The 23006-nt window shown below is 53.9% G+C and overlaps 1 protein-coding gene across 3 annotated transcripts; it reads right to left on the bottom strand.

Moving 5' to 3' along the window:
• Positions 1-3290: 3290 nt before the first annotated feature.
• On the bottom strand, positions 3291-22210 carry RASSF7 (Ras association domain family member 7). 3 transcript variants are annotated; one of them, XM_030039993.2, is made up of 6 exons: positions 22089-22210; positions 8083-8236; positions 6951-7855; positions 5811-5979; positions 5021-5131; positions 3291-4303 (listed from the first exon to the last, which is right to left on the bottom strand). In XM_030039993.2, exons 2-6 carry the CDS (start codon positions 8183-8185, stop codon positions 4272-4274), a joined length of 1320 nt encoding a protein of 439 aa, XP_029895853.1. In that variant the 5' UTR covers positions 8186-8236; positions 22089-22210; the 3' UTR covers positions 3291-4271. The 3 variants fall into 3 exon arrangements, with proteins under 3 accessions (XP_029895853.1, XP_029895854.1, XP_029895855.1); XM_030039994.2 differs by lacking the exon at positions 22089-22210 and adding an exon at positions 10073-10169; XM_030039995.2 differs by lacking the exon at positions 5811-5979.
• Between the last annotated feature and the right edge of the window lie 796 nt (positions 22211-23006).

Genomic DNA, 23006 nt, shown 5'->3' with positions numbered 1-23006 from the left:
GTTAGTTAAATGCAAGCAGGGACTTATATAATACATCCTCAAAAAAAAAAAAAAAAAAAAAGACAGACTTCTGCTGGCAGGAGATTCCGTTGGGAGAGAAACTTGCTCATCCATAAACAAGAAAATTTCCCAGCCTCCTCTAGTGCTTTATGATATTTTTTTTTTCCCAGGGCAAGGTAGAATGCACTCAGTCTTTACCCTGAGACAGAGAAAGGAAAACCATCATAGGGAGAGCAGACAACATTCCCTGCACGGACATGCATGCCAGTTCAGATAGCTTCCTCCTCTCCACCTGCAGTGAGCTACCCTTGTAGGAGCTGCATGCCCCGGAGCAAGCAGCAGAGCATCTGTACACCACTTGGGGAGCAAAACCAACAGGCATTTTCTCCTCCAGTCATTCACACCTTTCCTTATGTAACTGGTGCTGAAGTGTGTGCTTTAAAAGCTGCTTGCCAAATCCAGGGGCTGGGAGGCAGCACAAATGCTTCTAGAACTCTAGATGAAATTTGGGGGGGAACCCAAACCTAAAGGAACTTGTACAAATCCACAACTGTGAATTGGAGGTGTTTCAAGTGTCTGCAGCTGTGCTGCCCTTGAGAAACTGTACTGGCCTGGGGCAGCACTGGTGCCCTGACCACCATCTGCAGATGCCTGGCTTAACAAGCTGACACAGTCCAGGGTAGATGGGTGAGGAGTTGGGAGCCATTTTTCTTATGCAATATTAAAAAAAAAAAACCAAACAACAAAAAAACCCCAGATAGTGCAGAGAGGAGAAGAGCCCCAGGGAGGCTGGAGGCGGCTGAATTACTCTCCTGAATGGTGCCTTGTGCTGACAGAGCCTGCAGATTGATTTTATTTAGAAAGAAAAAAAAAAATGCTGGGACTGTTCACCAGTGAAAAACAGGTATATCCTCTACTTCATCATTTTTGGGTGGCACTGGAGCTGGCAGTAAGAAGCATCCGAAGGGGGAGAGGCCCTGAAGCCCATTCCTGCCTGCCACGGGAAAGGAAGAAGCTGCCCTGCAGCGCCTGAGGGACAGGGGGACCCGACTCCCCGCTCACCCAGGCACAGCATCCTCGAGCCACCCGGTATGCTTGGATCCCTGCCTTGCCCGCGAGCCAGTTGTTCCTTCTCCAGTACGCGCCGTACGCTGGGCTTTTGGTTTGTTTTTTAAGGGAAAAAACAATAATTTATTTGCTTTGATTTAATCTCATAACAATGAGTAATTCCTTCCTACCCGCTCTGTAGTGGCCTAGAAAAGGACAGCATCATCTCCACTGTAGCAAGAAGGCTTCTCCCAGGGCATAAAATTTTAATTAGGAACAATCATGCAGCCTTGAAATGGGAATTGTGAGCAGCAAAAAAGTCAAACCATCAATAAAATATTCAATGGCAGAAATGTATTATTGACACAGCCTTTAGAGCGGATAAAAGCGGAAAGGCGGGGGAGCCAGAGTGGGTATCGAGCCTCGCTCGGTTAAATAACGCATGGGGACCTGCATGCTCAGTGTGCCATTGCACACCCCCCCACGCTGGGAGGAATATAGGTCACCTGCGGGTGGGGAGTTTCCCAAGGTAATAAATGAGTTTGATTAATGCCTCTCCCCCCACTGCACTGTGCACCATGGCAGGGGGAGAGGCGTTAATCAAAGTAATTTATTACCTTAGGAAACACTGCTGCCTTTGCAGCAGCTGGGTGATGGTTTGTAGGACACAAAATGAAAAAAAAAGTCTGCAAAATGCCACAGCCTTGAGCTGAAAAAAGAGCGTTAGCCCCCAACCATGGTGTTCTCCTTAACCCCACACCCGATTCTCAGACCTCGGTGGGGGACATGGCCAAGTTACACTGTCCCCCATCCCATGCAGCCGTTCCAAATCCTGCATCCCAGCCAAGGGGTGTCAGCTGCAGGGTCAAAATCTGCTGTGACATACATTTTTTAAAACCTTATTTTTTTTCCCAAGAAAGAGTGGTGCTGGCTTGGCCTGCCAGATCACAGCTGAACAGAAATAACCCACAAAAATAATAATCAAATAATATATAAGCAGAAGCACAGGGCAAAAAATTCCATGCAAAATCAGAGATTCAAATTAATTTTTGGCCTTGTTTTTCCCAGTGGGAGGTGCTGTAAGCAATGACCCTTTTCTCTTTATACCCATTTATTTTGCAGAAGGCAAAGCTACAAATGTAGCTTCCAAAAATGAAAGATCCAGTTTTTAACCAGCGGAAGTCAGTTTTTCAGGGCACGCAGAAGACTTCACGTAGCATCCCAAAATCTGGGCACATTCAAGTGGGTTTTCTGAACGTGTTTTTCAGGCATTTTTCCCCCCAAGCAGCACTGAAACACTCTTTACAACCTCCACCACCCTCTGCTTCTCTTCTTAGCAAGGTGGAGTCTCATTTCAAAAGCAAGGGAGTCCAGAAAAGGAGCACAAGAAGCCCAAAAAGCAAGCAAACAGAGGAGAAACTCCTTAATGCGGCTGCATGGAGCAAATGTATTTTTAACTCATTTTCCCCAAGATATGCAGTTTGCAGAGGGGACAACCGAAAAAACAAAACAACCCCCAAACCCACACCCCTCCCACTCCCAGATTCAAAAAAGACAACTTCAAATTGCATCTCCCTGCTGTGGCAGCTCTTCAGTCGTATCCAGCAACGCAGCTGTGCCAGCGCTCTCCCAACGAAGCAAACTTTCCTCTGTTACCACTTGACCAACCTGCTGAGCTGCAGCGGCACCTCGAAAATCGGCTTTGAGAGGGGCACGTCCCCAGGGACCAGAGCCCAACAGAGTCTCAGGGGAGATGCTGATGGAGAGCGAGAGCTGATGTTCTCGCTTGCAGTTATCCAGGTGCAGACAGAGGGGCTTCAAGGTGAATGGGAGGTTTCCCCCTTACCTGCTCCTGCCTGCAGCCGAGCACCATCCCCTTTGCCTCCTGTCCTAAAATGCTTCGAGCTGCTGCTGTGCATTATTAAAACGCTGCCATGTTTCATCCCAGAGATGGCCGCCCTCTCACCGGAAACAAGCTTCATCCGCTGGTTGTAAAGCACTTTGCGATTTAAAAAAAAGAAAAAAAAAGAAAACAAAAAAAAGCAGCATGTGCGTAAGATACATTCAGTCATAAAATACTTACAGCTTTAATTTGGCAAATGGAAAGAGATGGCTTGGAAAGGAAAGAGGCAGCTGCGGGGTATGCAAACCACTCGGATGTGCCCGTCGGGCACTGGACCACGAGCCGGTGGGGACGGCTCACCCTGGGCCACAACAGCACACTCACGCTCACTTTGCTCAAATCCTTTCCCAAAGATTTATTGAAAATTGAAACTGCGGCACACAGAGTTACATTTGTATGGGGAAAGTGGGGTTTTACAGCGAACACTGTGCCCGAGTCACATTTTTTGCATACGACGCATTGAACACAGGCTCGGGGACCTCCTGGACAAACCCATCCCCTCCCCAAACTGCTTTGGTTTCGCAATTAAAATACAAGGCGACCCACTGGGACAGATGAACAAAAACCGAGAGTAACTACTGGCCATCAAGTAAAAAAAACCAAAAACAAATCAGTGAAATGTCACCAAGAGCATTTCAGTCCTGCTCCCCACCTGAGCCGCCACTGGGGAAGGGCTCATTCTGTGATTTTTTTATTTTAAAAACAAGTTGAAAAATTAAGTGGATTTAAGAAAAACAAGCCCCCGCTGTGTGTTCCCTGCTCCCTTGAAGCCTGGTCTGTGGCACTGTGGAAAGGGGGTTTCTACTACAGATTTCTTACAATAATAAAAAAAGAGGGAGGCAGAAATTTGTCTTAAAGCTGCTCTTGTGCCTTCCCTGCAGCCAGAGAAGAGGCTGTTTGTCACGGCCCTGCTTGCTGCTGCGAGATGCTGTAAAATCCATTAACTTGCTCCATCCAGGTGAGCCTCCAGGCAAGTCTCCACCTCAGCTTCACTCCCCTAGTCAAAGGAGCAAGGACTTTTCTGAATGCAGGATGGGTCTTCTGAGGAGGCTATGTGGAACGGGAGCGCCTCTGTTTTCTGTTGAATATAGAAAGCACTTTAAAAAAACAGAAGGGGGTCGCTTCCATCCGCAGGGGAAGAGGATTGCTTTGTGTCATCAGTTTCTGGTTTTATTTTACAGTCTGTAAAAATACTCTGGCCGTCCACATCCATTCATGATATAAAGCAGTAAAAAAAAATATTAATTATATATATATATAATATGGTTTATTTATACAGTTACACTTGCAAGGCAATTGATCCTTCGCTGGCCGGGCCCTTCTACCTCCAGATGCTCTGCCTGGTTGATACAACTGTAAGACAAGACAAAAACAACCTGAGCAACCCCATCACGGTGGGTGAGTGCTTGCAAAAAGGGGAACAGAAAACGGGACATACCTGAGCGCAAAGCCCGGACTGGGAGATGGACATGCAGATGCCACAGCATCTGGTGAGATGGGGATGGACGTTTCGGGCCGTGAGGAGGATGGCAGAAGGGTTTTGCTGAGGGGATGGTGGCATGGGTAGGAATGGGATGCCGGGATGCAGGCAGCATCGCCACGGCAGGCAGGGACATCACAGCTTGCTTTTGCTGCACCCAAAAACGTGGTGCAAGGTGGAAAAAAGGTCACAGGAGGTGGAAAGGGTTTTGGGGTGAACAGGTGCCCAAGATGGAGCAGAAGTGACTCCTGCAAAAGATGGGAGCCAAATCCTCCCCGTCTTAACCCTAGCAAGGTCTTAGCCCCAGGGGATGCGGGGCAGCAGGAGAGGGGATGAGGAGCATCCTCCACAGCTCCTGGCAGGGCAGAGAGCCGGACGGCCAGTGTGTGGAGCCCCTGGCAGCAGAGCAGAGGCTGCTGGGGTGTAAGCTTTGCTCTTCCTAATGGCATCTATAAATAGCTCCGGCCTCCCGCTCCCAGCACACGCTCGCTCTCTGCAGCCTGTTTTGGGCAGCAAAAGCCTCTTCCTGCCTCCCACACATCCTCCCCAGACCAGCTCGCGCTCCTGGGAGCGCGTGAGGACATACACACCTTCGGGGTTCAGGCTGGACACCAGGGGCTCCGGCAGGGTCTTGGGATGGCTGAGGAGCTGCTTGGTGCTGGCCCGGGGAGGTGAGTCGGCACTGGTGGTGGGAGGAAAACCTATGGGATGGGGAAAAACACCTGGCTCAGGCAGCACTTGTACCTCCTCCCATGCTTACCGGGCATGGCCGCTGCAGTGCTGTGGGGCAGCCACGTCACCCTCTCCAGGTGTTCTGGAGGAGAAACGGCTGGGTCCCCGTTTTCCCCATCTCCTTCCATGAAAGCCCCCCACCGCCTCCTCTCATTCCTGCGATGATGTGGACGTGGCCCTGGGCACCACACTCACCCTTCCCTCGCCAAACACAAGGAGGTCATTGGTGGCCAGAGCCCATCCCCACCAGCCCGCAGCCCCCAGGGGCTGATGCTGGCCCTTAGCCACCTGCTTTTTGCCACCACCGCCATGGTGGTATGCAGTGATACTGCGAAGGAAAGCTCCCTGTGGCCGCCCTGGCCCCAAAAGCAGCAATGCAGCATCCAACCCCTGACAATGGCTATGAGCAGCCCCGACGCTTCAATGGGGTGGAAGAAGGAGCCCCAGAATTGGCAAGCCTCAGAGAAACCCCCGGGGTGGTGAGCGACTGCCATGCCAGCACCAAAACCCCGTCCCTGCTGCCTAACCTCAGCACCCAGGGCAGAACTGGCCAGGCTTTGGGGCCGACCCCCTTGGAGGGGGAGGCAGGGAGGAGGCAGGGGTCCCGTGGAGCAGCCCCGCCGGCCGAGCCGGCAGCAGCATGCTGACCTCCGTTTCTCCGGCAGGCTGGCAGCTCACGCGGGCTCGGCTCCGGCTGGGCATCCTCCTCGGACCTGGCCTGCAGGATGGTCACCGTGGCCCCCGTCTGCTGAATAAACTGCTGCAAATTACACTGCCTCAGCTCCTTATTTAACTCCTCCAGCTCTTGGGTCTGGGCCTGCAAAACATACACCGAGGAGGGGGACAGGATGAGCTGCATGTCCCCCCCCATGCCCCAAAACCAGCTGGCGTACACCCCCCGGGGCTGCTCCCCCAACTGGGGCTCACCCTACTGGAGCTGGCGGAGGGGACCTCGGGGGTACTGCAGGGTGCAGGGTGCCCAGGCAGCGGGGACGAGGAACGTGGTGTTTTGGGAACAGCCCTGCTTCACTGCATCTCCACAAGAGGGTGCGAGCAGCCATCAAACGGCGGCCACCACGGTGCTGGTTGATGCCAGATGCAAACGAGATGCTCAAGAAGAGATGCTGGAAGCACGGCCACCCTGGGGAAGGGTGGCTACCACCGCCTGGCTGGGCACAAGCTTCTCCCTTTTGCTCCACCAAAGGGGACCCGGTGGGCGGAGGACAGGTGACACGCGGTGCCTGGACCCCCTGATGCCAGGGGGAGCCAGGACAGGTGAGCCGGGGGGCATCATGGCTCAGCCCCACAGTGTGCAGCCCCCGTGATGAGCCCAAGCCCCCACACAGCTTGCATGGTCAAAAGGCTTCATGCACAGGCACCACAGGGCCCTACGCTATCCCACTCCGTGACTCCTTTATCCAAGATGACATTGACCAACACCACTGACCCCACACATGGACCATTTGCTCCAGCACCATCGTCCGTGCCAGAGTGGGGTGATGCTGTGCTCCCCATGCAGCAGCCAGCAGGAACCCCAGCCCAGACGCAGCTTGCACGCAGAGCGATGGATGCGGAACCCTGTGCTGGCTGGGCAAGAGCGGTGGTGTCCCCCCAAACAGCGGTCACCGCCGCCGAGCCACCTCTGTGCACCCCACCCCACGCTCGCCGGCCAGGTGGGCCAGGACCAACCCCACTCAACCCATCAGCCCCATGCTGCCGGAAAGCTGGTCCCATCCCATCCTGAAGGTCCCACCACCCCATGGGGCTGCTCAACGCAGTCCTATCTACCTGCAGGTTCCTTTCAGCTTCCTCCAGGGCCTTCTCCACGCTGGCCAGGTTGCTCTCCAGCTGGGTGCCTTGCTTGACCTTGGCCTCCAGGTCCCTTTTCATCTTGGCGGCCATGTCCTCCAGCTCTGTGGGGCTGGGTGCAGGGGTCTCCTTCCCTCTCTTGGCCCTTTCAGCCATCTCCCACTGGATCTCCTCCTGCAGGGCTTCGGTCCGGGCGCTCAGCTCATAGATCCTCTGGGTGTACTCTTCCAGGCTGGCCCGCAAGCTCCTAACCCGCTCCTGCCGCTCCCGCTCACACTCCTTCTCCAGCCGGAGCTCGCTCTGCCAAAACTCCTCCTCGCCCAGCTCCGTCTCGTTCCTCCGCACCAGGTGCTCCAGGTAGAGGATCTCATCCTCCTGGCCAGCGAGCCGGCCGCGCTCCCAGAGCCGTAGGTCCGTCTCCAGGGTGTCCCCGTGGGCCTCCAAGGAATGCAGCTGCTCCTGCTGCCACAGCACCCTCCTAAACAGCTCCTCCTTGGAGGGCTGGACGACCCCACCGCCCTCCAAGTCCATCCCTTCCCGCGCTTGCTGCCTCCAGCGGCTCACAGCGAACGGGTCGCCAGGGCCCGTAGGACCCAAGTTGAAGGTCATGGATTTTTTCGGCTCCCGCGAACGGGGTGCATCTGTGCCAGCGGGCCTGGGCTTGATGGGCAAGCTGGCCCGGATGAACGTCCTCTCGGGGGCTTGGGGAGTGCCCTCGGAGGAGGGCCGCTCGGCCACGCTGGGGCCCGTCCGCCGCAGGACGAACTGCACGTCGTTGGCATACTGCCCGCACTTGGCCAGGGACTCCAATGGGCATTCCAGCGGCAGCAGCTGCCGCTCCTTCTCCCGCAGCTTCTGCACCAGCACGTAGCGGCCTGTCTGACCTGCCGGGAGGAGGTGAGCACATCAGATGGGGAAAGCCACGGCCAGCAGCCGTGCGCCGAGGCTGCCGCCCCACGGCCAGCAGCTGGTGACGTCCCCACCACCCCAGAGCGGGACCCTACCCACCCAAGGTCTCCTCTTCCAAGGAAGCACCTGCAGATGGGTCGTCCCCTCGGCAGATGCCTCCACCCCCAAAGGGGCAGCCCCATAGCAGATGGAGATGGCTCACCGATGGCCCGTGCCAAGGCGATGACCACTTCTTGGCAGGTGGTTTGCTCCGAGACACCGCAGACGACCCTCTGGATCCCGTCCACCCAGACCTTCAGCTCCATCCCCACGGCTGCCGGGCCTCAGGCGTGCTGGGTCATCGCAGGACGGGCTGCCTGCAGGGAGAAAAGAAACCAGGTTTCCATCCCAAACCGCTAACGAGGAACACGAGAGCCTTTAAGAGCCGCATCACTAAATCATCTTTAATGTCAGCATCCCGTAAGGTGTATCCTAGACCAAGCAATTGCTCGCTGCTGCCCTCCATCCATCTCTGCAGCTCTCCCTGTGCACGGATTGCATTTTTGTTGATATTATTAAAACACTACGTTCACCTACAAAAAAAAAAAAAAAATCAAAACCCAACACACAAAACCCCCCAACATTTTTTTTTTTTTTTTTGCTCATGTCTGGGCAGCAAGTCCAAATCTTCCCGTGGCGGGAAATGATGGGGTTTGTGTGCCTACATGGTGCGCAGAAGATGACGCTCAGGTTATTTCTGCTGCAAGTGCAGACTTTTAATGCATTTGCTGGACTTTCACTGCGATTTCTCTGATAATTTGGCAGCGCGGCACCAGGGGATTTTCCAAACAATATTGGAAAAGGTGGAGAAATTGCCGGCTGCCCACCCTTGCAACTGGATATTGAGAGAAGGTGCAGATAATGCACATTTTAATCTATTTACCTCCATCTCAATTTATCAGAGGGGGATTAAGAAATTAAAATATAGCCTCTTTCTGCACAAAAATGTGACCAAAGGTGGGGTTTGGGAAGGGGAGCCAGGCACGAACGCCCACGGCGAAGCTCGGGCTCCCGGGTGATGCTTTGTCCAACACCGGGGCCCAGCCCGACTCCCACCCGGTGGTTACTTCTCCTGCGTTAAAATAACACCCATTAGCCTGGGTGCACACAACTCCTGCCTCTTCCAGCAGCTCAACAACTGCGACAGCCTTAAAAAAAAAAAGAAAAAAAAAAAAAAAAAAAAATTAAGCACAAGCTGTAAACAACTCAAATATTTGAGCTTACGATGTTTTCAAACACCGTGTAAACAAATATATGTCTTTTTTCCCCTATAACACTGTTTTTTCTAGCATCAGGCTTATCTGAAAGCCCTGGGTGGAAGAACGTGTATGGGAAGTTTCCAGGCTCTCCGTCCAGAGGGTCCCAAACCGCTTTCCCAACCTAAACCGGCTGGTCGCAGCCTCTCCACCCCTGAGCTCCAGCCCTCCCAAGTTTGCAGCCAGGCTGTGAGAAAGCTCAACCTCGGGTTAAACACCACTTCTTGCTTATTTTTTTGTTGCCTGCTTGAGTAATCAAAGGAAGAGCTCGAAGGGTCCCGCCTCCAGTGATGAGGGATTTTAGCCACAGTGTGAGAAAGGCAAGGAGAAATTGGGGAAGATACGGCTTGGCAAGGCCGTTCCCTGCGGGTGCTGCGTCCCATTGGTGCCACCCCCCTGCCCACCTCTGAAACGCGGGCACGGAGCAGCCACCACAAATACCTTGGCGCTGAGCTCATGTTTGCCTTGGCTGGGCGGCTGGGGAAAACCGGTGGGGGTGAAGGGCACCTTGGGCTCGGCCGACCTCCCTGTGAGCCAAAACCACTAAAATTTGCAAGGTTTAGCCCAATTTCATTTCAAAGCTGGGTTTCGGCACCGCTTCCCCCCCGCCCCCGTGCATTCAAGGCTGCAACCGGCCCCTGGTATGGAGCAAAGTCCAGGTGCCACCGCGGCACCACCCAGCTCACCCCGAAGCCACCGTCCCCAACCCTGCCGTGGCACCCCGATACCAAATTTGGGGTGGCAATGCATCCCGGGGAGCATCGCCCCCACCCTGGCCAGGGACCTGGCTAGCATCGAACCCTTCTTCCCCTGCCCCGACCCCACGGGGAGGCCAGGAGCTTAGAAATAAATAGGAAAAAATAACCTAGCCGGGTGAGTCGCGTCGCACAGCCTCACCTTGCCCAAAAAATCCAGTGGTTGCCGAACACTGCCGAGTGCGGGAGCGGGATGGCCGCCGGCATGCCAGTCCAAGGCACCTGTTTGGGTTCAAACCTGGCACCAACCTCCAGCCCCGCCTCGGCCGGCCGCCCCAGCAATCATTTACCAGCAGCCAGCGCGCGGCACACTACCGCCAAAAAGCTGGGAGCGGCAGCAGCCAGCTTTTCTCCCGATACAGGGGACCACCCCCTAAAAAGCAGCCGGCGCATCCCTCCCCCCCTGCATCTCTCCCTGCCGCATCCCCCAGCACCCCAAAATCCAATTGTTTTTATTATTATTTCCTTAAATCCTTGCGAGCGTAGGGGGTCCCCGTTAACTGATCGCTTGCCGCAACCCCTGGGGTTTTTGGGGGTCACCAGCCCCAGCTCACTGCTGGATACAGGGTGTTATCTGCCCCTTGCAAGGGGGTGGTAAATAGGGCTTGGGGCTGCTCCCTCCTCGCCCCTTCCCAGGGCAGGATCAGCTCCCCCAGCCCACCCAAAACCAGCCTGGCTGCCCCTCTTCCCCCAAAGCCCAGGGCTCACGGCAGAGCTGACGGGATGAAGGCAGCTCATCCTCATCTAAGGGGACCAGTGATGCTCCTCGTACCCCCCAGTCCCTGCTTGGGGCGGGGGGACATCACAACCTGCACGCAGCGTCTCATCCCAATATCCCACTGCACCAGCATCACCCTGGTTCAAAAAAAAAACCCAACAAAGCACACTAAAAGCCACAAGGCAATAAACCCCAAAACTTCCAACTCGCCCCCAGCATCACCTCTGCTGTAGCCCCCCCAGCTCTTTACCATCAGTCATTACAAAATCAGCAGCTGGGAGGAGGTCTCATTGCTCTGCTTGCAAATATGACCCCCCCCAGCTTTCCTGCCTGCTTTAATTATTGGGTGCCTTTGTTACACCACCAGGTAGCAAAAAGGGCTTTTTTTTTTTGGGTGAGAATCACTCTTCCTGGGGAAGAAGCGCTTCTCGGCAGGAAGCCGGTTTCCAGCTGCCTCTGCGTGTATTTGCCCTAGGAGGTCACTTTGATCATGAACCAGAAGTGCAGGCAGCTGCCAGGCCCTGCCGGCTGCCCTGAAAACAGCCCAGGGAAGTGAGCAGGTGGCTGCGGGCACCAGGATGGATGACGGTCACTCCCAAAAGTCACTCTCATTTTATTCTCATTTCTCCCCTCCCCCACTATGGATTTCTAAATCATGTTTATTGGAAGCAGATTAAAAAAAGTGACTAATTTTCTGCTCCCTTCCCAGCACGATGGGTCCTAAAATTGAGGGTAGGGATGATTCATACTACAATTTCAACAAATTTCCTAACTGGGAGTTGGAATTTCAAATGCTGACACTAAAAAAAAGATTTAAAAAAAATTAACAATCTTAGATCTTGCACTTTATTTTGTTTCCTGGCACTGCCATCTCCCAGCCCCCCTGAAGCTGTTGGGCTAAAGGAAGAGGAGATGAAGGAGCATTTCTGCACGTGCGGGAGGATGTACGTTTTGTGCAGCTCCTGAAAACCGCCATCCTGATGGCTGCCAGGACTCACAAGGGTTCGGTCATCTCCCTGCACCTGAAATAATACACGGCCAGCGAAGAAAACTGGCCAGTCACCCTCCTTACAGAAGCAAGGACTGCCACTGATTTGCAGGGACCCCCTGCCACATCCCCCACAGGGACTCTCAGAAGCTGAGACGGCACCTTCCAGCCAAGGATTGCAAACACTTTGCAAGGGCCTTTTCCCCACGTTTTGCCACACACAAGAAAAAAAAAAAAAGTCAGTTAGAAAAAGAACAACAATCTTGCACCCAACAGGAAGGCCAGCTGCACCCAAACGCCTCTATCAGAGCTTCCAACAAGCACCATCTGGGACCAGCATGAAGGTTTTGAGCCAAGTGTCCTGCCAGTGCTGAGGTTTCACCCATTTTGGGGGGTTTGCTTGCCTCCCTTGCTACATCCACCCCCTGGCAGAGCGCCAGGCATGGGGCTGGGCAGGCAGGAGAGCAGTGGCACAGGGAGAGCTTTCCAGCAAGCCTAATTAAAACTGCAAAAAGCCAGCAGACTAACCTTTTGGGTCAGGGTTTGGGCTGGGCGTAGAGTTATAAAGGCTCATAATAAATAAATAAAGATGTATTTGTACTTGAGAGCAGGCTGTGATGAGCCCATCATCCAAGGAGGACCAAGGTGTCCACAGGGACCAGCAGCTCTGCGTCCCTTTGGATGCGCTCCAGGCAGATGCTGGGGTGCTCTCGGTCATTTCATTCCTGCTTTGAACCTGACCCTCTCACTCCTCTCCCGCCCAACGCCAGGGAGGACGATCATCCCAGCTGCATGCAGACACACAAGTAAAAAAGAAAACAAAACCCAATACATGAGTAAAGAGCAAGTGGTGAGGGAGGAGTGGCCCCGTGCTGCCATCCTGCATGCCGGAGTGCTGGCAGGCTGGCCGTGACTCACCGCCACAGATCAGCTGCTGCCATGACGCATCCATCAGCTATTTAATGCTTCCTGAGGTCCCTCCCTGCCCGAAGCACCAGGCCCAGCTCCTGGGCACCGAAGGGAAGAGAGGGTACTCGCCCGCCTGCTGAAACCTTCTGGTGCGACAGAAGCCTTCCCGTTACTCAGGTGTGCAGAGGTGACCCAACATGGAGAAGATGCATGGGGAACCAAAGCCTCCTGACAGCACTCATCCTGCAGCAGGTTGGAAGGGACGGGCCGTGATCCAGGCTCCCCTCCAGCCCATTGAGAGTGTCCTCCTGCCTCCGGCCCCTCTTTGGAGCAGCATCACCTGCCCTTGGCTGGGGTGTTGCAGGGATAGAGCAGCTCTGCTGGGCTTTCCATGCCATGTCCATCCCAGGCCAGAAGTTGATGCCACAGTCCAAGGTTGAGGCCGTGGCCAAGGGTTGATGCCTCTGGCGGGTCCAACACTGGGCAGAGATCAGCCTTGCAAGGCTTGATGCTGTGGCTCTTCCTGGGATGGCAGGTCCAACGCTGGGTGGAGATGATCATCCATGGTTCTGAACGAGCTGTCCATGCAGCAGACTCTGGTGACCATCGATGGTCACTGCCACCTCAGCAGGAAGCACCAGGCAAAGTCCTGCCCGCAGCCACGTGGTGCAGGACCTTTCCACGGTGCCATGCTCGTCCTGAGGATGCTGGCCCCAGAATCCTGAAGGGACACCATCACCTGGCCTGGTGGAAAGCAGCCAAGAGGGCCACCTACCAAAGAGGTCATTGTCCTCTCCTGCAGCATGGGGGCCATCAGGGTGCAGGCAGGACACTGACTCCAGCCCAAGGCAGCAAATGGGTTACTTCATCCCAGTGCAAAGAGCTGACAGGGGTTAAACAAGCTGAAGAGGTGACAAACGAGTCCTACCAGAGTGGTCACAGCGGCAGCTCTTCATCCTTCCACCGTCACAGGGAGGGTGTGCAAGCATTACTCACCCCCCAGGCCTATCGAAGCCACTAGCTCTTATGCAAGGTGGCCGCAAGCACCCAGGAGCAAGGAAGCAGCAGTCACGGGGCTCTAATTCACACCCAAGTGCCTTATTTAGGGGTGGCCATAATAGTTCCCACATCCTTGTTCCACCCATCATACCCTGTCCAGCTCTCTGCTCTGCCATGGTGCACCTGACAGCAAGCCCTAAAAATCAGCACATTACTGAAATCAGTAATTTCAAAACCGCATGAGGACTTAGCGGACTCTGCTTTTCTCCCCTCCTTCACAGCTGGAGAAACCCCAGCTGGGGACAAGGATAACCACTGCAAACATACTCTGAAGGTGCACCTTTACCAGAGATGTGGGGACGGATCCCAGCCTACGTGCACCCCCGGGTTCCATTGGGCTTCAATAGCAAGCTACTTCTGCTGGGGGCATCTTACGATGCCTAATGCATGCTCAGCATCTGCAGAAGTTACATCCATGTTTCAAGGGCTTTTTGCACCCAAAGGAGATTGAAGGGCCAAGACCAGGAAACCTAAGTCCCGTAGCCTTTGCATGGCTCAAGAGCTGAAGCATCACTTGAGCCTGAAGCCACAGACCACTGCTGAAGTCCCCCGGCACCCCAAGGGGGACGTGTCCCACACATTAGGATCGTGCAGGAACTGCCCAAAGAGACAGATTTCTGGAGAGCCATAAGCACCGTGCCAGCAATCCCCCATTAAGAGCAAAATAGAGGCTTTGGGATTTTCTGCTCTACTTCCTCCCCCAAAATTACAGACCCACACTAACATGCCTGGGGTGTATTGGTGAGGCTGCCCGATGCAGGGCAGGGTGGGAAGAGCCAGGGACAAATCCTGCCCAGGGCTGCGACATGGGATGGGGATGGGCCTTGGGGTGACGGCCTTCAGCAGGGATTTAGGGGAGGGAGGCTCCCACCCCAGCCGATGTGGAAGAAGCTCACCCCATCCCAGCTCCACCTGCGGGGATTTCTCTCACCGTTTCTTTCACCCAACCTTTTGGGTCTCCTACAGCATTGCACCCACATGAAGGCTTCAGAAACAGCACTGGGAAGGAGCTGGGGAAATTTTTTTCTCCTCTTAAACAAGCCAAGATTTGTGGTCATGGCGGGCCAGCGTCGAGAGCCACATTGAAACATCAAGGATCCCAGGCAGCAATGACATTTCAGGGATGTATACTAGCCAGTCCAGCCCGCAGATGAGCAACCAACCGAAAGCTCATTATAAATTAAAAGAAGGGAAAAAAAGCCCTCCACCTACTGCACACACTCACATTACAGCATTTCAGCCTGGAAGGGGAAGGATCACCTTCCTCACCTTAATGCATCATATTTCTCCCTTGCAGCACTAATGGTTACCGTCCATGGGGGGAGAAGAGCTGGCAAGGCTGGCTAGTAAAGTCTGCCATAAAGATGAAGGTTTGCGAGGGAAACATTAGCAGCACCTGCTATTGCTGTAACCATTACCATCAACCCCAGACGCGCAAGTGAAGAGCAACTTCATGAAAGCAGCTGAGAGTAAATTCATAGTTTCTTCTCAAGGGGGCCAAGCAAAATTAGCAACAACATGTAGATTAGAGGGGAAATAGGAAAGGCTCTAACTGCCATGCTCCTTTTTTCTCGTGCAGCTGAACCCGTCTGGATGCTGAGCCCAAGAGGAGCTGGGGAAGTATTTAGGTGTCCAGCTTCCAGCAAGGCTAGGTCTAGGTACCCTTGGGCTCTAGGCTGACCTAGATCAGCCTTGAGGATTAGTGGTTGGACTTGAAAATCTTTCAGGGTTGAGTCCGATGCCTAATTTTTCCCTAAAACTACTGCCTTTATTTTTAACACAAAAAAATATGGTGCTTGCTCTTCAGCTGCCAAGGCACTGCTTTACCTGCAGCCGCTGCCCAGCTGGGAGCCCCAGCGCAGCAGCTCCGGGATGCTCAAATGCCCATTGTCTTCGGGCAATGACTCACAATCCAGCTCTTAAAAGCCAAGCTCTGAGAGGTATTTGCCAGACCATCCGCACACAAACACAACCCCAGCACACATCTGCCAGCAGGTCCAGCATCATCGCCACGTTCATCTCCCACAGCAGTCATCAGTGAAAGCACGATGCAATTTGTGACTGTTCTCCCGCTGTTACACACAGCCCATTCCCCAAGTCAGAAAATAGCTTATATTTCTCATCACGCGGGATGCACAAGGAATGCTGCAAATCTGGAGATGTAAGAGCCTGTTTAAGCCTTGGAAATACTCTGAAGTACCCAAAGTACCTGCTTTCTCCTCCCTAGCCAAAGAGGAGGAGAAGTGTTTCAGTTTCCTCCAAATTTCCATTTTTTTCCCCCACAAGGGCAAGACCAAAATGGGGAAAACCCAACCAACGAGCTATTTCTCCCAATGCCTCCAGAAGAGCCAGAAACGACCCTCAAAGTGCAGCTTCCTCGTGATGCTCACCCAGTCCAGCCCAGAGGATGAGATGCACCTTGGCCACCTACAAGGCAAGCAGAGACAGGCGCTGACCTGCCGCTCTCCCCGTCTCATCTCAGAGTGATCAAGGATTTAATTTCCATAGGATTACAGGAAAATTCAGGCTCTGCACCTCTCCTCCGAGTAGGACCAGGGACGTGAAAAAGCCAAATGACCTCCAAATATTCTCCCCCCAACCTGCCTTCCACCCTCCTTCAGAAGAGCTGGCGTCAGCCACTAGCAATCCTCTTTCCACTCCAATTCTCATCCTAGGGGAGAGGGTAATTAACAAATTAGCAAATGCAAAACTGGGGATAAACCTTCCAGATTTTATTTTCCATTTCCAGAATAACTCGCAGTTTCCTACCCTGCTTCTGAAAGCAGCCACATGCCAAGGACACACTGCTGGGTCTCCGGAGGAGAGGATGCACTGATGAATATGCAGGTGCATGCTGCCACAGATATTTATTTATAACTTTGTAGGATTAAAAAGACCTTTAACAACCATTTGCTGGGAGCTGAAATTGCTCCTTTCTTTCACACACACACACACACACACACACACACACACACACAGATGCAGAGTCAAATAAACAAGAGACCCAGAATCAATCCAGGCTGAAACCTTTGATAAGGCACTTGGGTATTTTAGAAGTCTCTGCTTTCACACTACCTGGCACATGATTAATTAGGTGGAGGTGCTATCAATCCCTGCCTGAACCCACCCAGAGATAATAAGCTCTTTAAAGCACTAAAATGGAGGCACATCTCTGGAGAGGCAACTCAATCCCCTATCTGGCACTAAAAAGCAAGGGGCCATTCATCAGGGGGTACCAGTCACTGTCCTTCAACAAGTGATGGAGATCACGGCTGTGTGACCAACTTTAATCCCCCAAATTGCCTTGCTGGGAGGCAGTGAACCTCTGGCTGAAAAGGTTTTGGTGCCAGCAAAGGGCTCCATCTCCCGCTCCACATGTACGTGTCCTCCTTTCAAATGCTGGGGGGTCAAGGGCTCTGCCGGCACTCAGTGATACCCAAAGGACTGAGATGGAATGGGAACTGGTGCCGGGGACTGCGCCAGCCCTCCCTCCTGCACAGAGGGGGAGATGCAATAAAAACATCTTGGTTTTTCAGAAGCATTTAGGAGCTTAATCCTCATGCAACTCATGCTCACCTGGGGTCACTTTGGGGAAACTCAGCCTTTTGAACCTCCTACCCCAGCTTCTTTATACTCCCAGCAGGTCATTAAACAGCCAAACGAATTCAAAGAGGACAGCACCAGGTCCAACATCGCAGCAATCCTCAAACCGCGTTAAAACACTCCAAAAATTTCTTGAGGCAAAATAGATTTGATAGACAACCAGTCCTAGGTGTGCAGTATCTCAAAGATGCAAAGCAATGCTGTTTCTAGTGCATCCACTCCTGGGTCGCAGGGATATTTCCCTGCCAGAGTGGGAGAGCAAATGTCCTTTCACAACACAAGATGCTGAGTTTATAAGATTTTTAAAAGACTAGAACAAGCAACAGAAAAGGACCTTTTTTAAAAAAAAACAAACCAAACAAACCCTACAGGAATCCTTTCTGTGGTACAAGTCCCTGTGCAGATACAGCATTTTTCCCCACCGATGGTGGGGCAGGTGGGAATACCTTGGACCAGGTATGACATGGTACAACCTGGTGCCCAGGCTGGGTTAGCCCTGGGAAAGCCTCGCAGAGCTACCCCTTTGGGATGGGACCTCAAGGACTCGACGAGCTGCCCTGAGAAAGCCCCATCCCAGAGGAATCAGGGCAGGGAGGAAAGGAAGGAGAGACATTCTCAGAGCAAGCCTGGGAAACACCTGACTTTCTACAGGCACAATCCATTACGCAAAGACCTGAGCATACTGGCCAAGAGCCCAAGGAGACCATGAGCTGCTTTCTGACAATTAATTAAGCTCAAGTTGTCCCTCGGAGAAGCAGGGGGGGGTTCATGTTGCAGGAACCAGCCAGCACCTATCACAACATGCGAAGAGGTAAAAGCCCATTGCCTGGTCCACCCAGCCTTCCCACCATGAGTATGGGTGGCTCTTTGCAGAAAGAAGCACTGCCACCTCCAAACATTGCCAGAACTTGGAAAAGAAAATAAATAAAAATCAGCAAGTGAAACCAGCAACCACAAAACCTCCAAAAAAACCAACCCAATCCATCTTTATTCTTATCTAGAAATGTCCGTGGTGTTCATCCAACCCCCTGCACACCACCAGCCGCCTCAGGCAAGCATCCAGAGGCAGAGACTAGCTCCCTGCCACACACTCGCACCTCCCAGGGAAAGCAATACTCCTAGTAGGAATCATTAAACCAGCAAGAACCCTAAAAAATGCTCTCCCCGCGATCCCTCAGCCGGGCACAGCTTCACAATACCAGCTGGGTGCTCACACCTCTTGCCAATGGCTTCCCCGGGCTGGCAGGAAAAGCAGGGAGCAAAGGGGGAGGCTGTTGCTCGCTGGGCTTCTCTGCTGACCCAGCTATGCTCCTACAGGATCCTATAGGTGCCTCCAAATTCCCCATGCTCAGGAGCACAGTGCTAGGTCTAACATCATGGGAGACCTCCACGGGGGACACTGGACCCTAAAATGCTGTTGAGAGCACTGTGGCATCCCATCACCGGTCCTCCCAGTTATGTGGGAGGCACCTGGGGGGGACATGGGGACATTTGAACACTCGGCTCTTAAGACCAAGAGCTCCAGCAGGTCCTGCGCTGCAGCAGGGGAAGCCTTCCCAAATTCAGGCAGTGCTCAACTGCCCCAAGGTTTCCAGCTCAGGGCTGATTCACCCATGTCATCAGGTAAGTAGTGTTGCACGGTTTGGGGCTTTTTTTTTTTTCTTTTTCCTTTTTTTTTTTTTTTTTAAAGCAACGAGTTATTCTAGATGACTAGCCTGGGGCAGCTGGAAGCACCCCAGCCCTCAAGAAAGTGCTGACTCCAGTCCACAAAAAGCCAGATAATCAGCTGCTTTTAGAAGCTCATGAACTTGGCATCTGAAAAATGGAAGGACATAAAATTGTTAGCAATCATTTACAATAATAGGATTTTGTTAAAAACCTTCCGTGGAGACACGCTTATGCCTTAATTTGACCACGCAGGTTTACAAGGGCATAGACAAGCTGGGACAGATCGAGGAACATCCCTTAAAAAGATGCTCTTAAAACCAACGCATAGACGCAGAGCTAATACTTAAAACATCCCTCACACCTGTATTTAAACTCGGGCACAGAGCAACCCATCGTCAAGCAGCACCCGGCCTTCTTCCTAGCTCACCACAGCACCCAACATCGCATGACTCGAGGAAATACTCTGCTCTTGAAGCCCTGGCATGCACATTATGGCCTCCAAGCCAGGGAGGATCAACCCCTTGTCTGGATTTGGTCCCAAAGCATCACCCCCCCCGGCACATGGGGGTCAGCATAACATGGGCTTGGGTCACTTCCAAGCCACCGCTGGAGGGTTTTCCGCATAGCAGAAGACACAAATGGGACAGGGCAGAGAGATGTTGAAAGAACACGGATGAGATGAACCAGTGGGTACCCTAGCAGATGCACTCAGGCAATATTTCTCTGCAGCACGCGGTGACAGTGAAGGCAACCATGACACGTCTCCACTATGGAGGTGGACAGCATGCATGTTGCCGGAGCACACCAGCCCTCATCCAACCCCATTTTACATCCAGTCCCCAAAATACTTTGGCACAGAAGCTCCTCTATTTGCCTGGGCACAGTAAATCCCTGTATCTTCAGCAATTACACCACACTACCCTTTTTTGGTGAAGTCATATTTCAAAGAGCAGGGAAGGGAGCACCCTGGGATGATTCAGACCAGCCGTCGCGGCACCGCTTCGGCCAGCCACCACCCACTGCCAAAAAGTTTGGTCAAGCCTGGCAAGCTCCCCAACACGCTCGCTGGGGCCTGCGGGTATCCAAAGCTACCAAGCGCAGCTGTAACTCGCTTTTCTTAAGCATAAGAAAAAAAAAAAAATTAAAATAAATCAGACTTCATTCTTAAGTTGTTTTATTATCTTGGGGTCAGACTGTTGCTCAGGTCCCCCCTTCAAGCCCTGGATAGAGCTAACTCCCATGTCTCTCTAGCACTCATTTGCAGAGTTGTATTTTTTAGAGCAATCGGCATCCCCTTGCCAGGAAATTTCAGAGGGCAGGACCCTTGGACCCGCAGTGCTCAATGCTGCAAGGTTCCGGGCACCCGCAGGTGCTGCAAGCCACGCTCCCCGGCCTCGCAGCTTTCTGTGAAAAGGTGGAAGAAAGGCTTTAGGAAGATGTATGCATGTGGGGGGGCTTCTCCATTTCCATGCTATTTCTTTCCAGAGGCTGCAGGGAAGCCAGCAGAGCTATGCTGAGAGGGAGGCCAGGCGCCGTGCTCAGGCTTTCCCAGCAGATAACCAGGGTGCCGGAAGATTCCTGGCATTCCAGCGGCACCAGCAGAAGGTAAGAGCATCCCCCCTTCCCTGCAGCCCCTTTCCCGAGCACTGCCCAGTAGGGAAGGCAAGCAGCGTTCAGGTACGCTTCCTGCTTGTAACCACTGCAGCTACAGCACATGCTCACACACATTTGCTCTCTTCTCCCTAAGAAGAGCTGCAGGTCTTGCTGCATGAGGAGTGCGACCCCACACAGCTACCCTGCGAGGTGAGCGGGCAGGTGAGTGTAGCATCGCTGCTCCATCCCGGCCAGATCCAGCGACCCTGCCATTTGACAGGTGAGCTCTGGCGTTCGTGCTGCCACACGTTCCCGGGGCCCGGTGCCTGCCTGGCAAGTCTCGGCAGAGCACCGAGCCAGGGCCCGCAAGCGCGCCATTAGCACCGGCATCCCTGGGACCTGGCCCTGGCTTACTGCAAGGAGCAGCCAAAGCTCCCGTCTTGCCTCTTAGGATCATTTCTCACCCGTTTCCACCTGCCTCTTCCTAATTTCTCCCGAAATCAGCCATCCTGAGGGGAGTGCTGCAGGCTGTACTGGAGGCAGCCACTCTGAGTGAGAGGTGCACAGCCGTGACCCCTTCCTCCGCATAATACCACTCTCAAACCCACGTTTGGGTTTTTAACCTGCAATTACAAAGTACTGTTGCAGGGCAGGGAAAAAACAGGGAGAGGAGTTTGTTCTCCCACCGGCAGCGAGCCACAAGCGGAGTTACGAAACAACCTGCCGGCAGAGTTCACGGAAGGCATCAGAAGTATGCAGCGAGGAGCCAGGCTCTTATCGAGGAATTTAACCCCTCTCCTGGCGACATCTCTGAAGGGAGGAAAGACGGACAGCTTTGCCCAAGAGGTCTCTAAGGGAGGACAGACAGACAGCTTTGCCCAAGAGGTCTCTGAAGGGAGGACGGATGGACAGCTTTGTCCCGTGGATGCAGACTGTGAGGGGGGGGGCTCCTGACACGGGTAGCCGAGAGCCCCCATCACCTCGGCCGCTCCTCCGCTGTGGGCTCTGGCCAGCGTTTTCAGTGCTAACCGGGACCACGATGCCGCTCTTTCCAGTGGGACTTCGGTGGGCCACGCTGGTGGCAGGAGCTGCTGGGGTTGCCGGTGCCAGCTCCCAGTGCCCCGGGCAGGCGGGAGGCAAAGCCTCCCAGTGCTCGACCAACTGGGACACGACCAGCACGGGCGGCAAAGGGGCTCGGGGTCTCGCCGAGCTGCTGCCGAGAGCTGCTCCCAGTCACCCCAGCCCGGGCTCTCGTTAAGGGATTTGGGCTTTCTGCAGGCACTCTGCCCCCAAGTCCCCTCCTCCGCTCCCTCCGCCCGGGCGGGTCGCCGCACTTCGCAGCCCCAAAATAACGGGGTTATCTCCCGCCGCCGGTGGGCCCTGCCAGGCGGGCGAGGCGCCGGCTGTCCCGGGGGCGGCTCGCTCCGGGCAGACCCGCGGCCAGCGGCCCCGCCGCCGCGGCCGCCGCAGCAGCAGCCGCCACCCTCCCCGGGGCTGCTCCCGGGGGTGCCGGCCCGGCTGCGGGCAGGGCAGGGCCGCGCCGCGCCCCGGTGCTGCAAATCGGCGGCGGCCCCTTGCCGGGAGGCCCGGCCCGGCCCCGCCGCGCCGGTGCGCACTCACCTGCCGCCGGCCCGGCGACGGCGGCTGCGGCTCCGGGTGCGGGTGCGGATCCGCTCCTCGGCGGCGGCCGCTCGGCTCCGGCCCCGCCGCGCCGCTCCGCTCCGCAGCGCGGAGCCGCGGCGACCTGCAGCCCCGCCCCCTACCGCCGCCCCGCCCCCCCGCCAGCCCCGCCCCCGGGCCAGGTGAGCGCCGCCCCTCCCCCCGCCCCGAGCGCCCCAAAGTGTTATAGTCTCCGCGGTGTTTTTACGAAAAGAAGTCTCAAATTCTCCTTTTTTGGAAAAAAAAAGTCTTAAATTCTTCTTTTTTAAAAAAGACCCCTTAAATTCTTTTTTAAAAAAGGCTTAAATTCTCCTTTTTTTAAAAAAGAAGTTTAAAATCCTCCTTTAAAAAAAAGGTCTTAAATTCTCCTGTTTTTCTTTCTAAAAAGAACTCTGAAATTAATTTATTTTTCAAAGCCTTAAATTCTACTTTAAAAAAAAACTCTTAAAAAAAAGTATTAAATTCTCCTTTTATTTAAAAAAAAGGTCTTACACTCTCTTTTTTTTTTAAAAAAAAAGGTCTTAAATCATTATCACGTTTTTTAAAAGAAGTCTTAAATTCTCCTTTTTTTAACAAAAAACCCAAACAAAACCACACTGTACTTCTCTATGCCAGGCTCCCAGCGCCGCAGGGCCATGCGGGTGGGCTCATTCCCTGCTGGAAGCGCTCAGCCGTACCTAAAATCCTGTGCCCGTCCGATGGCAGGGCCCAGACCTCCACCTGCCCCAGCAGGTCCCCAGGCGAGACGGAGGAAACAACCCCTTTTTCGGAGCGGAAGAGCTTGGCCTGGCCCAGGAGGTGTGCGCGGCCCCCACGCCCCTTGCCCTTCAGCCGGCCGGGGGGCTTCGAACACCCTAAAACCGCAGAGAGGCGAGGGGA

Source organism: Aquila chrysaetos, chromosome 16 (genome assembly GCF_900496995.4).
Source record: "Aquila chrysaetos chrysaetos chromosome 16, bAquChr1.4, whole genome shotgun sequence".
In the NCBI taxonomy this organism is placed as follows: Eukaryota; Metazoa; Chordata; class Aves; order Accipitriformes; family Accipitridae; genus Aquila; species Aquila chrysaetos.
Note: the sequence above shows the minus strand (reverse complement) of the source record. Positions and strands in the feature narration are given on the sequence as shown.

Coding starts and splice junctions, on each gene's coding strand:
- RASSF7 (XM_030039993.2), bottom strand. CDS start 8,185: ATGGAGCTGAAGGTCTGGGTGGACGGGATCCAGAGGGTCGTCTGCGGT. Junction 7,856..8,082: donor CGCCTTGGCACGGGCCATCG/GTGAGCCATCTC, acceptor TCCTCCCGGCAG/GTCAGACAGGCCGCTACGTG. Junction 5,132..5,810: donor AGCCTGCCGGAGAAACGGAG/GTCAGCATGCTG, acceptor CCCATCCCATAG/GTTTTCCTCCCACCACCAGT.